Source organism: Lytechinus variegatus, chromosome 1 (assembly GCF_018143015.1).
Source record: "Lytechinus variegatus isolate NC3 chromosome 1, Lvar_3.0, whole genome shotgun sequence".
Taxonomy (NCBI): domain Eukaryota; kingdom Metazoa; phylum Echinodermata; class Echinoidea; order Temnopleuroida; family Toxopneustidae; genus Lytechinus; species Lytechinus variegatus.
In genome coordinates, this window is record NC_054740.1 from 36,199,188 (window position 1) to 36,212,688 (window position 13,501).

Here is a 13,501-nt window from a genome sequence, read left to right on the forward strand (position 1 = left end):
GAACGGGCCTGAAAAACACGGGCGATTGGTGCCGCTTTTAATGCGCTTCTACTACGCTTTGTGCGTTGGAGCTTCGTTACAGCTACGAATATGTCGTTTGTAATACGCTCTTGACTCGATTATGATGCGCTTTAGCACCTCCGCGATCTCGCTACGTAAGTTTTGAACATGTTCAAAATTTTGTGGCGACCAGGAAGATGGTGGCGATCCTTGCCGCTTCAGAAAAGATCAAGGTACGACGGAGAAGATTGAAAAGATCAAGTCACGTTCAAGCTACGATATACCACGCTTTGTCGATTTTTGACGATCGCAGCGGAATCGCCATCTAGTGAGATGGGGGTATAACCAGTAATGTGTATTAACTTTTTATCTTAGTTTACTTGTGTAAGGTATTATTGAGCCTGCAGAACTGTAGTAAATTTCACCACTTTCCCTCTTTTTTTCTGACTGGAGGCCTATGAACTTAACATGTCCGATGGGGTAAATGAGGCCCCTGGATTAATACATAATTAGCACCGTATGATTATTGGTTACATCTGATAAAACAGTAAAATGCAGTGTAGACATGTCCACACTTGCTTATGTACACCAAAAGTGTTCATTTTCAATAGAACATGTAGAAACATGATAGTATAACTTTGAAAATTGAAAACACAATGCAACAATGATATTTTTCATCATTTTAGATAAGATTGATAAATGAATCATTAAATGAGGCCTTTAGGAGAATTAAAATTTAATCCTGTGATTGTTACTAGTAAATGTTCTGTGATTGTATCAAACCAACTGAACTATTTTTACTTTGAATATAGCGACACAAAATACTTTTTAATCAAGGGGCCTCATTTACCCACTTTGATGGGGCAAATAAGGCCACCTGACAACAATGTTTAATGCTCATTAATATGCAACAGAGATTGATTAGTTCTCGTTATTCTAATGGATAATGTAGGTCTGCCATAGACCTAATATTAGTCATCCAAACACATTTCTGCGGGTATGCATTAAAAAGACATGAATGGAAAAGGTGGCCTTATTTAGCCCACTCTCCCCTACATGTATATTTTTTCATTGCTTTATTTATCTTTTTTAATTATTCATTATGAATAATTTTTCATTTAAATTTTTAAGCATCATTATTTTGATTATTCATTTACTTATTTCATAATAAGTTTATTTCTTTTTTTTTTGGGGGGGGGGGTGAAAACTGATATACCTATTCATATCACAGACAGTGTCTTCTTGAGAATTGAAATGAACTTGTAAAAATAAATCTTTCAATGCAATATTACAGTTAATCAATCTTACCTGCCAGATCAGTGACCAGGTAGGGGTGATGGACCACAAACTGGGGAACAAACTTGACACATTCCATCCGTATTGGCACACTGATGTCACTGAACCTGGTAGATTAATAAACAATAATTGAATGATAAGGTATTAAGTCTTGGCTGAAACAACATTTGGTGAGAATAACGATTTGGTGAGAATAATGAGTCTTCAGGGGTTTTAGTTATCACCTCTCTCTTGCATGATTTCATATTTGATGCATAAACATCAATCTGTTGGTTGTATTTGCACAACACTCCTTGTATGATGCATTTATTGTTTTCTTACAATTCTGGGTTTATTGATGAATTTTACATTATTCACAGAGTTTTCAGCATTAAAATAATGTGTTATTTGCTTGGTAATTCTTCAAAAAATTGTGTTTGTTGAAGAAGTTTACTTTATCAGAGCCATGCTAATATTTTTATTGCATGAACATCAAGTAAATAGACATTGGATAATAGAGAAGCTTTTAGAAAAAAAGAGAGAACTGAAAGAGAGGTAACAGAGAACATATTATACATAGTTGAATATAATGTCATTGAAAACATATCAAATACACAATGAAGAACGTATCAAAATATGTGGAAACATACCTTCCTAAGAAACAGCTCCAGAGTGGTTTATTCTGAGTTGCTAAATCTGAATCTCTGTCTGAAAACATTCGTCCAAGAAGCTTGGTTACTGCCAGTCTCTCTCGCTCATCATTGCTCTGAAAGTAGATACAATAAATATACATCAAGTAAGGAAAAATATAGTTATTATAATCATATGCAATGTTCGGTTTACAGACTACGGCTATCACTTGCAGAAGTTACAATACATCACTGAACACAGAAATTGTCAAAATCTGTCAGAAAACTGAAAGATAGTCCACAATAGTTAAAGTACTTTAGGGTGTGAAGCCACTTTTCTTTATGGCACTACCATGGTTAAGAATGCATGATCAATGTTGTCCAATCAAAATACATGTATTTTCTGAATATGATATAAATTAATACTTGGGTCATTAATTTGACCGATCAGAAATTCAGCATACTTCGTTATGTAAACAGTAGGCCTACAGTTTAAATCATCACCTTAAATAAAATTATTACCAATTTCCACATTTGAGATCGATCAGAAAAATCCCAACACTTTGTAATAAAAGACCAAGAACATACCTTAAGTTTGAATTCCAGCTGTGGTAGGACTGCCAAGAGAAGGTTACTTGAGATGGTATGAAGCTGATAGACTAGCTCATAGGAATGACTCGCAAGGTCACTGGTTGAGCTCCTACCAAGGATCATCACATTATTGAAGAACTATGAGAGAGAGAAAAAATATCAATGAGATCAACACAGAATCCAAAATTTTATAAAATACATATATATTTAAACGTAATTTTATTATGTCTTCCCTAATTTCAACTTGCTTATCAACTCTCATTGCTACACATGTTCAGGTCATTTCTCATGAATTTACTATTACAGTGTTTGATATTTGTTCATGTTATGGGACTTGAGAAATATGTTAAATAAATTCCCTAAGTTTAAATAAATTCAAATCAAATAAAAATCTTTCATGATACAAAGCAATAGAAGGTACCAACAAGTAGTAAATTACATATATATATTTCACACATATTTACTGCAATTACTAAAAAGTTGCAACAATTCAAAGGATTGAGCATGTTAATAAATTTAATGTTAACTTAAGAAACTAGACACTGCTTGTCCCATTTTTTAAATTTTTTCCTTCGTTTCATTAAAAATATGAAAAATAAGGATCTCATTGCTGTGAATTTTCCAGATTTCCTAACACACACAATTGATGAAAACGTATCATGGTTTGTAATATCATGCCTTTGTATACATCTCTATCTGACTGATCATGTAAATTCATCTTTTAAAGGTTTTTCCTCTTTACTTCTTAGGCTACAACACTGCTTCGGATATCATACATTTTCATTAGACTCACAAAGAGTGCAATTTTTTTTTAAGGGTGAAGAGTACTAAATTTCAACAGGAAACTTAGTAACTCAACAAAGTTGGCTGAACCTGGTTGGTCTGCTGAAACAAGACAAGAAAAGACGAAGACACAAGTAAGAATCTGCACATGGAGGACTTACCGCTTGGATAGAAGGTTCAATGCTGGTAGAGGTTCTCTTGACTAAATCCTTGGCCAACTCATGAGCTTGAGGATGCAGTAGCTGCTTGGAATCTAGGAGATTGGACAAGATCACCTCCAGGAGTTCCTGAGGAACCACATCATTCTCACTGATCAGAGGACACATCACATCCAACATGAAGGTGCGGACCTTTGGGGTATGCTTCTCACTGCAGGAACATTAAGAAGATGGTAAAGATGGTTGCTTTTCAGAGATGACCTAAACCTACAATACAGACTCTCTAATAACAAAATTAAAAGGCTCTTCCTTCAAAAATAGGATTAAGTGGGGTAGACATTATTAACAGTTTCATAAAACATATCAGCAATTCAATATACCTAATATCTATCATTCCCATCTCAGTAAATCCAAATATATTTGCAAACACTTAGGCTGATGGGAAGGGGTGTTTTTTTTAAACATATATCGCATCCACAGTTTTTTAAGCCTTTGTTATTGATACAAATTTCTATGAAAGCCCTTTGAAGGAGTAACCTACTTGATGATACTGAAGAAGATGGTGAAGAGCTCGACGAAGATCTCTGCAGAATCTTCCAGCTCCATGCAGATATTGAATGACTTCACCATAGCTAGGTTCTCCAGGAGGTAGAAGTATCTCTTCCAGGAGGGGCCATCAACATTCTCTAGACCCCAAAGCTGCTTGTTCAGGAATTGGAATATCAACTGGAAGGTAAGCAAGCACAAAAGAAAAAGGATAGAAACATAGACTTCATTATAATTCAATGAGGCCCAGTATGGGGGTATGAAAAGAAATTATTAAATGCTCAAATGCTTGAAATATCAAGATTTACTCATGTCATATGCAGTTAATGGCTGAATACATTTTATCCACAATACTTGCCTGTTCAAATAAAGCAATACATCAAGTTCTGTAAAATCAATTTCATATATTTCCAGAATTTTGGGCAAATGAGATATTTAAAAACATTTCAACTCATACAGTTTCCTCAAGCCATTCAGTCTGGCTAAAAAGTAGCTTGGCAATGAATGTCAATACCTTGAGCTGCTCGCCGGTCCTGTAAGGTGCCTCAGGAGCAAATATCCTGAAGACATCCGCAAGACAACAACCCACAAGAAGCCGTACATCCTTGCTAGAATGCTTGAAGAGAAAGGGTTCCAAGAGGTGGAGGGCTAGGGGCTCATACGGGGTGGTGTCCTCTTCCTGTTCCATGTCTTGGAACACCCTGGCCAACATCTGTACAACCACATAAATTACATATTCAAGTTAAAAAAAATCACATTTACCATTGAATTCACATTTATCACAAATTTTCTAAGGCATTTTCAACATGAAACAATCTAAATCATTCTAATTCACATGTTACAAATTTACAATATTGAATTGTTATTTACATGGAGGGTTTTTAGAGGCAAACATATTATAGAGATCTGTTGCAGATGTCTATGAAAAAAAAAATGAATCTATGTCTAGATGGTGATTCTGTCATCAAACAATGTTAGATGATAAATGAATATGTTGCTCTGCTAATATGATTGTTATTGGTCAATGTATGATCATGTGATTGCTCAACATATTCAAATAATATTGAATGACCATATTTTTCAAGGCACTCTCTTTAAATCGTTTCCTCATATCCAACTCAAGACCATCCAATATCATTTCAAAATTTGCAACACATCCCTTCCATTTCATTGGAAAACCTATATGTCTAAAATTTGGAATTTGGATTCTCAATTTCAGAACTGTCATCAAGCAATAGCATGTACAATGATACGGGAACCTAACAAATAGATGTGAACAATTGAATTATGTCATTTTAATAGGTACAAGCATTCAAAAGTACAAGGCTTTTGTAAAGACAATCCATGTTATTTTTTTTAATCTTAAAAAAAAAAAAAATCTCTAATAAGTTGTAACAATTAAGAGTAATTAACACAAAAGCAAAACAATTCAATTTTCACATGACAGAAGACTAAAAAGAAGATGAGAAATGCCTACTCACTTTGAGTCGTCTAACCATCTCATCCTTGGATAGGTCAGGGGTCAACTCCTTGGATCCGGGAGGGTAGGTCACGGGAATGACCCTACTGACCTTGGACCTAGTCATCCTGCAAGACTTGGAGGTGCTGGTCTAACAAAGGGAATGCTATTAGAGGTACCTTGGAGATGGATGCAAGTCACTTCTTGATCTATCCGAGGTAGCACACCATCCTAATGATAGAATAAATTTTACATTGACAAATAAAGTAAAATATCAAGGGAAGGAAAGAAAAGAGGAGGGTTAAAATGTTGACAGTTACAGTAAACACTGTCATTTTTATGATTAAGTTTTCACAATGAGTAAGCAAAGAATATATTTTGGGGCTATAATATTCAAAAAGTTCAGATCACAGGTGTACTTTTTCTTGAATGAGTCTTACATGTAATAAAATAATCTACAGTACCTACTTCTTTAGGGCATTAGCTTTGTGACTGTATCAAACACTTCACTTTTTTGTTTCAAATAGCAGGTAAAATGATTTTTGTATGCCCTACAATGGCCATTATACAGTATCTCCATGACGAAAATGTCACATTTCCAGCATGTTTGTGACATAAGTCATTAGTCTTTTCACTATCGTTTATTTTGACAAAGCTGGTGACAGCTTTTCATTCCCGTAGAAACATGATAAAGCAAGCTTTAACAACAAAAAAAAAGGAGAGAAAAGGCAATTTAAATCGCACTGATCAACTACAACTCCTACTCCTTATTTGCCATGATTTGACCACAATGCAGATGCGAATGGCTGCTGCAAGTCAGAGGCTCTCACTACACTGCCAAATGAAGGGTGGGGATGTAAAATCATTGGAGAGATAAATGGCAATAAAGTCCAAATTAAAATAAAGGTTTTGTGAAATATTGGGATGAAAGCTGAAATTGAACTTTGGCATTGCAATTAAAATTAGGCAACTAGACTATATCAAACATTGGTGGAGGTTGGACTCTGGAGAAAGGAAAGTTTAGTCCATAGTGTCTAGAATAATATTGCAAAAATAATCTGTCATCTTCTGAGCATTCATCTGTTCATTGACATTGCATATTAGGGCAAGGCCAAGAGTTTGCGAATGTTACACATGGGACATTTCAGAGGCTTTCAGGACCTGAAAAATTGTGTACTGTTAAATGACTTTGATTAGATTTAATACCATCATGATGGTTGATGTCTGGAAGAATAATCATGTAAAAATTGTGACATATGACTGTGACCTTTTAGAGAGAAAACAAGTGCTGTTACGTATGAGACGCAGATTTTTTTTTTTTTATACATTTTTCAAGTTGAGAATTCTCTAAAAAATTTCATTTGACAACTTGTTTCTCATTGTTATAAAAGTCTCAACACTCTTGTATATATCCAATGCAAGTTTCATGTCATAAGGCAAAATCCTACAATTACAGACTCTAATTAAACAAATTAATGTCATGTTACTTATGCAAGGCTCCACATTAACTTTTTTTGGTGGTGGCCTGTTCGGGCCACCAAAACCTTCAAATAGCTTTTTTTGGTGGCCCGATATTAAAGTTTGGTGGCCCGAAAAATATATAGAAAAACATAATTAAAAGTGAATGAGACAAACTTCTGAAATATTAATTCTGCAGCCACTACCACTAAATTACTTTCACTTTGTACATCTTGTATTTAAATCTTGTTTGCTGTTATTTTACTTTGCTAATTGATTCGTGGTAATATATAAATTGTTCTACCATTGTAAATATGAAATGATTGAAAGAGAATAAAAGAATTGTATTGTTCTCATGTTGTGTGCACTTTTAAAAAAACCTCCGTATAGACACACACTCATAATGGTAAAGTAAATAAATACCGGTAGTGCATAGCAACTCAGATAGTTGTACAAAACAATGATTTTTCCTTTCTTGCTTTTGAATCCTAAAACTATGCAGGCCCCAAATCCAGTTTATTTGATCTTTTCCAGCATATTATAGCAGGAGAAAATCACAGAATAATATGCTGCAAAATTAGAACAATGCATAAAAGGGGGAAACAGACAATAATGTTTAGAATAGTTAAAAAAAAAGAAAACAAAAATAATTAAATAAGTGAAATAAAACATAAGAAAGAAAAAAAGCAAAGAACAGAAAAAAAAATTTAGAGAAAAAAAAAAATGAAAGAAAAATGAATAAAACAAAATCAATAAAAAATGAGGGAAAATATTATTGTTCAGTAGAAATATATTCTTCAATCAGGCATATTCAATGGGAAGGGGTATAAATGGTTTAATATCACCATAAAAAAATGAAAGAAAAAATACCGTAGAAAACAGCAAAAGTTGTATCTGGAAAAAACAGTGTGAGAAAAGTCCTTCCCTATATTTGCCAAAATGCTGGAAAAATTCACATTTCATATCATGAAATGCCTTCCCAAAGTATTTACTTCCTCAAGAGTGGTTTAAGAAGTCAGTTATAAACAAGAAAGAGAAACTTTTATTTTTGGCTAGAAAAGACACAGCTTTGAATGCATTTTTGAAATCGGTCTTTTTGAGTCAAAAGAGGTCATAATTCCTCTTTTTAATGCTTGCAAATAATCAGGTTACACCAGATTTTAGTAATATGGACTGTAGAAGGGCATTTCATTGATGTAAAATGTGACTTTGACGTAGAAATTCAAAGTTCTGTGGAAGATTTCTTAGCAGCAACATTTCATATCGCAGCTCCGAGTCTGAATAATCTGCTAGCGCACATCAGCTGCAGTGGTTTCAACATGCATGCAAAGCTCAGACGGCCGGTGCAGCTGGCTGGATAATAGTTACTGTATGCTATAGCGGTAGGCCTACATACTGTCATGACTATGCAATCTTTGTGTGTGTGTATTTGTGTGTAGATTAACAAAAAGGGCGCATGATGAATTGGTTTGCAACTTGAACTGTAGAAAGTTCATAAATGCGTGTAAAATCGGGAGAAAAATTGCGCTACTTTGGAAATTATTGGCTGCCCAATTCAGGCCACCAAAACTTAACATTTTTTCAATAATGGCAGCCCGAAGTGAATTTCTGCTGGCCCTGGGCCACCGCTAATGTCGAGCCTTGACTTAAGACACATTTTGTCCCCATAGGTGATGTACACAATTTTCCCCATGATTTTAAAAATTTGAATAATTTTCTTTTAAAATGTTCTATTGAGACATACATATATGTGATATGGCTGAAAAGAAAATTACCTGGTAGCCATTTCACTGTAGTTTTTCTTGTTTTTTCATGGTTTCATTATTTTATGTATTTCTATTGTTTTTTCATATTATTCCATTTTCATCATTTTTTATTCAATTATTTTCATTTATCAATATTTATTGCAATTACAAATCAGTCTTTAGAAATTAAAGAAAAGGTGAGCAAATCACTTTTTGGGGCAATCTGGAATTTCATCCATCTGAAAAATTCATTTCCCCATTTACCATTTACATTGTGTACAAATGTCCCATACTTCACCTTTTTTCAATTAACTTTTCAATAAAAAGTAAGAGATATTTTTAAAAACTTTTTTTTTGGTATAGACTTAATATTTGAATACGAATTCATAAAATTAGAACTTCCTAGAGATGCAATGCAACAATACAAGTATTGTATTCCGAGAAATAACATTAAAAAAAATCTCAAAATGTTATGTGTGGGATATTCCATCCTTGGACAAGATCTAATTTGCATACATGTGTATATTTAAATACCACTCCCCCCCCCAAAAAAAAGTAATAAGATGTTGGGGGTCCATGTCCTGCCTATGACTAAATCTCAAGTTTTGTTCTGATTTTCTATGAGGCTTTTATAATTGTTCCATACATAATGTCTATTTTACCAATTATGAAAATTAGATGTCCTAAATTACCATAACTTTGCATATTATCAATCTTTTCTTAATGAAATTTTAAAATTCAACATTTTGGCTTTCTTGCCCCCGAAAGATAAAATATAGTCTTCTAGGCTAGGGCGACCTTTGATTAGACTTGCCCACTAACTTACTTTCAGATGCCACAACAAAACCCTTAAAAATAAATTTGTCTTTTCTTGTCTTACCGTTTTTCTTTTATTGTGACAGTTAATTGATTTTCGAGAGAAACTATCATTAGAGGCGCTGGTCCAAAAATTGGAATTGTCCCAGAAAACAAGGATATCCTCATAAACCAGGATAAATCATGTCTTGATAAATTGAGATTGTCCTTGTTTATGAGGACAGTTTTTTTTTCACTTACCCCTGCGGGACAAAGACAGAAGTTACGGGATTGAGAGTGCCAAAAAATAGATTCAGCGACCTCAATTCCCCCCAGTTCACCGTCTATTTCTTATGACTTCCCGTCCTCCAATAATCTGAATGTTATGAAACTTGATATGTTTACATAATACATTAACTAACGCAATCAACTGATGTTGGCACTTGACAGGTGAATGAACTTTCCTAGATTTCTTGTGTGGAGAAATCTTTGAAAACCCGAGACAGTTCCTGTGTGTAAACTGGGACAATGACTATACGTGCTATAATTACGGGTGAGCATGAGTGGTGAAACAAACATGACAAACATGTCAGCTTAATGCACATTCACTATGTTTCAAACTTTCACAATGTGACTGCCAAAATTAGTGCCAAGCAGGCTAACTTTTTAGTCAGTGGCAATATTGGAAAGGCAAAAATTAACTTCATTCTTACATGTAAAAAGGCGCGTCCTCTAAATTAACACAAACATCAAGAGTCAAGTCAAGACAAAAAAAAAAAACAATCAACATTCAATGTTCACACACATCAACAAATTCTACTTAAGCTTCTTAACCAAGCATATCTTCCAATTCACAAATTCCGACACAACCACTGAGAATAATGCCAAAACATCTTGAACAATGTTGAAACATGATTTGTTCTTCAACCAACAATACATACACATACTGCAACGACTGGGACTACGAAATGATGATTGCTGCAATTTGGTAAACGATCTTGTTGCGCCCATACGAAGTAAACTAAAAGCGTCGATGCAGAACTCAAAGACACACAGAGTGAAATATCGAATAAAAAATATACTTCTTAGAACATGAGTACAATAATTCTTCCAGTTTCATCAGAAAAGACTTTGAAATTTGGGATTTATTTCACTTACCAGAACGAAGTATCTGGCGCCAAGCGTCCCTGGACTCACGATAGTTTGCGTGTAATCAAGTTAGTTGGGTTGACGAAAATGAAACGCGATGCTATTGGCCTATTTTCCGACTCGGGCAAGTTTCTAACCAATCACATCGGCAGTTTCTTCACCATAGAGTGTAACTGTTCCGGCATAAAGGAAATGATATTTCAATACATTTATTTTGTGATGGGACGATCCCCCTGATGGGGGGGGGGGGGGGGGGGTGACTTTGGGATGTTTGAGGGGCAGATCTCTGAGAAATGGAATAAAGATCTCCACTAGTACTATCGCTTAAGGACGTTCCACAGTTAAGGTGAAATCCATGTCATTTTCACCCGGCATTTTCACCAAACTTTGCACATAGATACTTAAAAACCTGAATATTCAAAATATTCAAAAGTTAACATATAGGTCCATGTGCTTGATTTTTTGCTATAGAGCTTCAAAATTCACCCAAATGGATGTTCTTAAGAATTGCGCGTTCAAAAGATTTTTGCATTTTTAGATCTCGCAAGATCACTACAGTGAGTTTAAACCTCTATTACTCAGTCAAAATATATGAAAAAGTAATTAAAATTTTGCAAGAGAGTGAATTATTGTATTGTTAGAATATAAAATCTATTTATAGTGCTATTTGTTTGCAATTTTAAGTCTAACAGCCTTGTCAGTTCTTAAATATGACGTAAAGATAACAAAAACCCAATCTAAAAAATGTGAAATTTCAACAAAAGTACAATAAATGCTGCACTTTATTCAAAATCCATGTCATTTTCACCAAAGTTTGCAAAGTTGTAGAGATAGGTATACCTAAGAGGTGCAACTTTTAAAAAATGGGGGTTCATGTGCTTGTTTTCAAACTATCCGCATTTTTATTAAAGCAAAGTGCTTTTTATAACACCAAAAATGCGCCAAATGCTATTTGTATCTATGTGAAGAAAAAAATCAAAACCACTCTACCATTTATTCAAACTCGGGGTCATATTCGTGATTCTTGACAGCACTGCAGAGTAAAGTAGTTTGAGGTTGTAGAGATATTTTTTCAAATGGTCCATGGAATAATTCCATATTTTTAGCTTCATAAAATAACGCATCGGATCTGCAGTTCGAGTGCAGATAATGAGAAAAATAAGCTCATACCCACAGCTAATTAATCACCTGTTCATCTATTGTGACGTCAGTGCGCAGAGTGTAAAATATGCGCAGATCACAAAGCGCACAAACATAACTGTGGAACGTCCTTAAATGAAAAAATATGTTTCATATATCATATATTTCACTACAAAATAAATTTGCTCACACTCGATCTATCTGCAAGCGCGAAAGGCGGGAGGGGGAAGGCCCAATATATATCTGATTGGGCCTTCCCCCTCCCACCTTTCACGCTTACAGATAGATCAAGTGTAAGCTTTTTATTTTTTGACAAGCAAAAAACAAGTAAAGTCCTGGGTATGGACAAAATATTCCCATTATGATTTGCTGCAACTCTCGAATGGGGGGGGGGGGGGGGTGGCACAATTGTGTATAATTGGCATATTTACACTACAAATATTGACTAAGGCACGTATTCTGAAGTCGGGTTTAACTTAAACTCAGGTTTAAAGTTGTGGTTTAAGTATGGATAGTCAATTGTTACATAAATCACTAACAATAGAGGTATCATATTTCAGCTCAGTCATTTGGCTCTCAAATCATTCATAATTGTCTAGGAAGTATATAAATAAATTATTGTCTTCACCATCGATGAATCAGGAAAGAGCAGAGTAAACACAAGAAACATACAACTGAATAAAAATTTTGACACTTTTAGCTTCCAATAATTTTAGCACAGAGTTAGACCATGGTCTAAGTAAAATGCAACTTCAGAATACGGGCCTATGACTCTCAAAGGGGGGAGGGTCATGGGTCAGGTGTACCCCTCACCTGCATCCACCACTGGTTGGGTGGGTTGGGGATTTGCCGGGGGAGGGGTGCCATCTTCTCCCTCCCAAAACTAGGTAAGGCCATGTATGAGCAAGCATATCAAATTTTCAAGCAGTAAATTGTAGAATAATCTTGCCTCCCCAACACACTCACACATACGTATTTATTAGGCAACTATACCTCTCCTACTTCTAGTATCTATGCTGTCGACTTACTCACATACTGCATTGGGCTTTTCACATATACATTACCATTACAGCCTTCAGAAAGCTACAAATATTTTGAATGTAAGATTTGAATGCTGCATGTGAAGTGCAAATTGACAATCTATTTGGGTGAAGCGTATGGCAAAAAAAAGTTACAAACCAGATCTTCTGCTTTCTCCACCCCTTTTGTTTTAAAGGTAAATGCTAGTTTTGGTAACGATATAAAAAATGAATTCGTACAGAATCCAATGAAATGACCACCAAAGTGTCTGTTTGTATAAATAAAATGCATGTGCCAAAGGATTCTGGAAGAAATTGTGTAATTGCTGAGAAATCAGCAAATAAGCACTGGATTCGGGTAGGGCGTCGGGCCGAACGCCCTCAGCAATAATTATACATTGTCCCACGTGCTCTTATCTGTGTTGGGGATCTTTGGTGTGAACATTTTTCAGCGTAGATTTCAAGATTTCACAAAGTTTGGTTAATGTAACTGTACCAGATCTAGATCCTCCATGATATACTGACAATTAAGCCTTGTTTTACAGACTTTCGCAGTGTTTACTGCAACTACTGGAATTTCTCTTTAAGGAGTAGGGTAAAGTCAAATTTCTCTTTTTAGGGTGCATTAATTTTTTACAACACATTTGGTAAAAATAGATGGGCATCCACAGCCTCTGATTAATTTAATTCAAGAATTGCAAACAAATAATTTGTAGACTGCTTAAATATGCTTGTAACCTCAAAGAATTTTTAC

General features: G+C 34.8%; 1 protein-coding gene across 1 annotated transcript in view; it reads right to left on the reverse strand.

Annotated features, from left to right (window-relative positions):
- Positions 1 to 10,704, reverse strand: part of LOC121412946 (sister chromatid cohesion protein PDS5 homolog A-B-like) — a 33,072-nt gene extending 22,368 nt beyond the window's left edge. The window contains exons 1-8 of the mRNA XM_041605710.1: positions 10,598 to 10,704; positions 5,464 to 5,672; positions 4,497 to 4,694; positions 3,978 to 4,162; positions 3,440 to 3,647; positions 2,493 to 2,633; positions 1,926 to 2,041; positions 1,309 to 1,403 (exon numbers count right to left, since the gene is read on the reverse strand). Of these exons, the coding sequence (XP_041461644.1) occupies positions 1,309 to 1,403; positions 1,926 to 2,041; positions 2,493 to 2,633; positions 3,440 to 3,647; positions 3,978 to 4,162; positions 4,497 to 4,694; positions 5,464 to 5,568 (1,048 nt within the window). The 5' untranslated portion in view covers positions 5,569 to 5,672; positions 10,598 to 10,704. The remainder of the gene's footprint in view (positions 1 to 1,308; positions 1,404 to 1,925; positions 2,042 to 2,492; positions 2,634 to 3,439; positions 3,648 to 3,977; positions 4,163 to 4,496; positions 4,695 to 5,463; positions 5,673 to 10,597) is intronic.
- Positions 10,705 to 13,501: the final 2,797 nt, after the last annotated feature.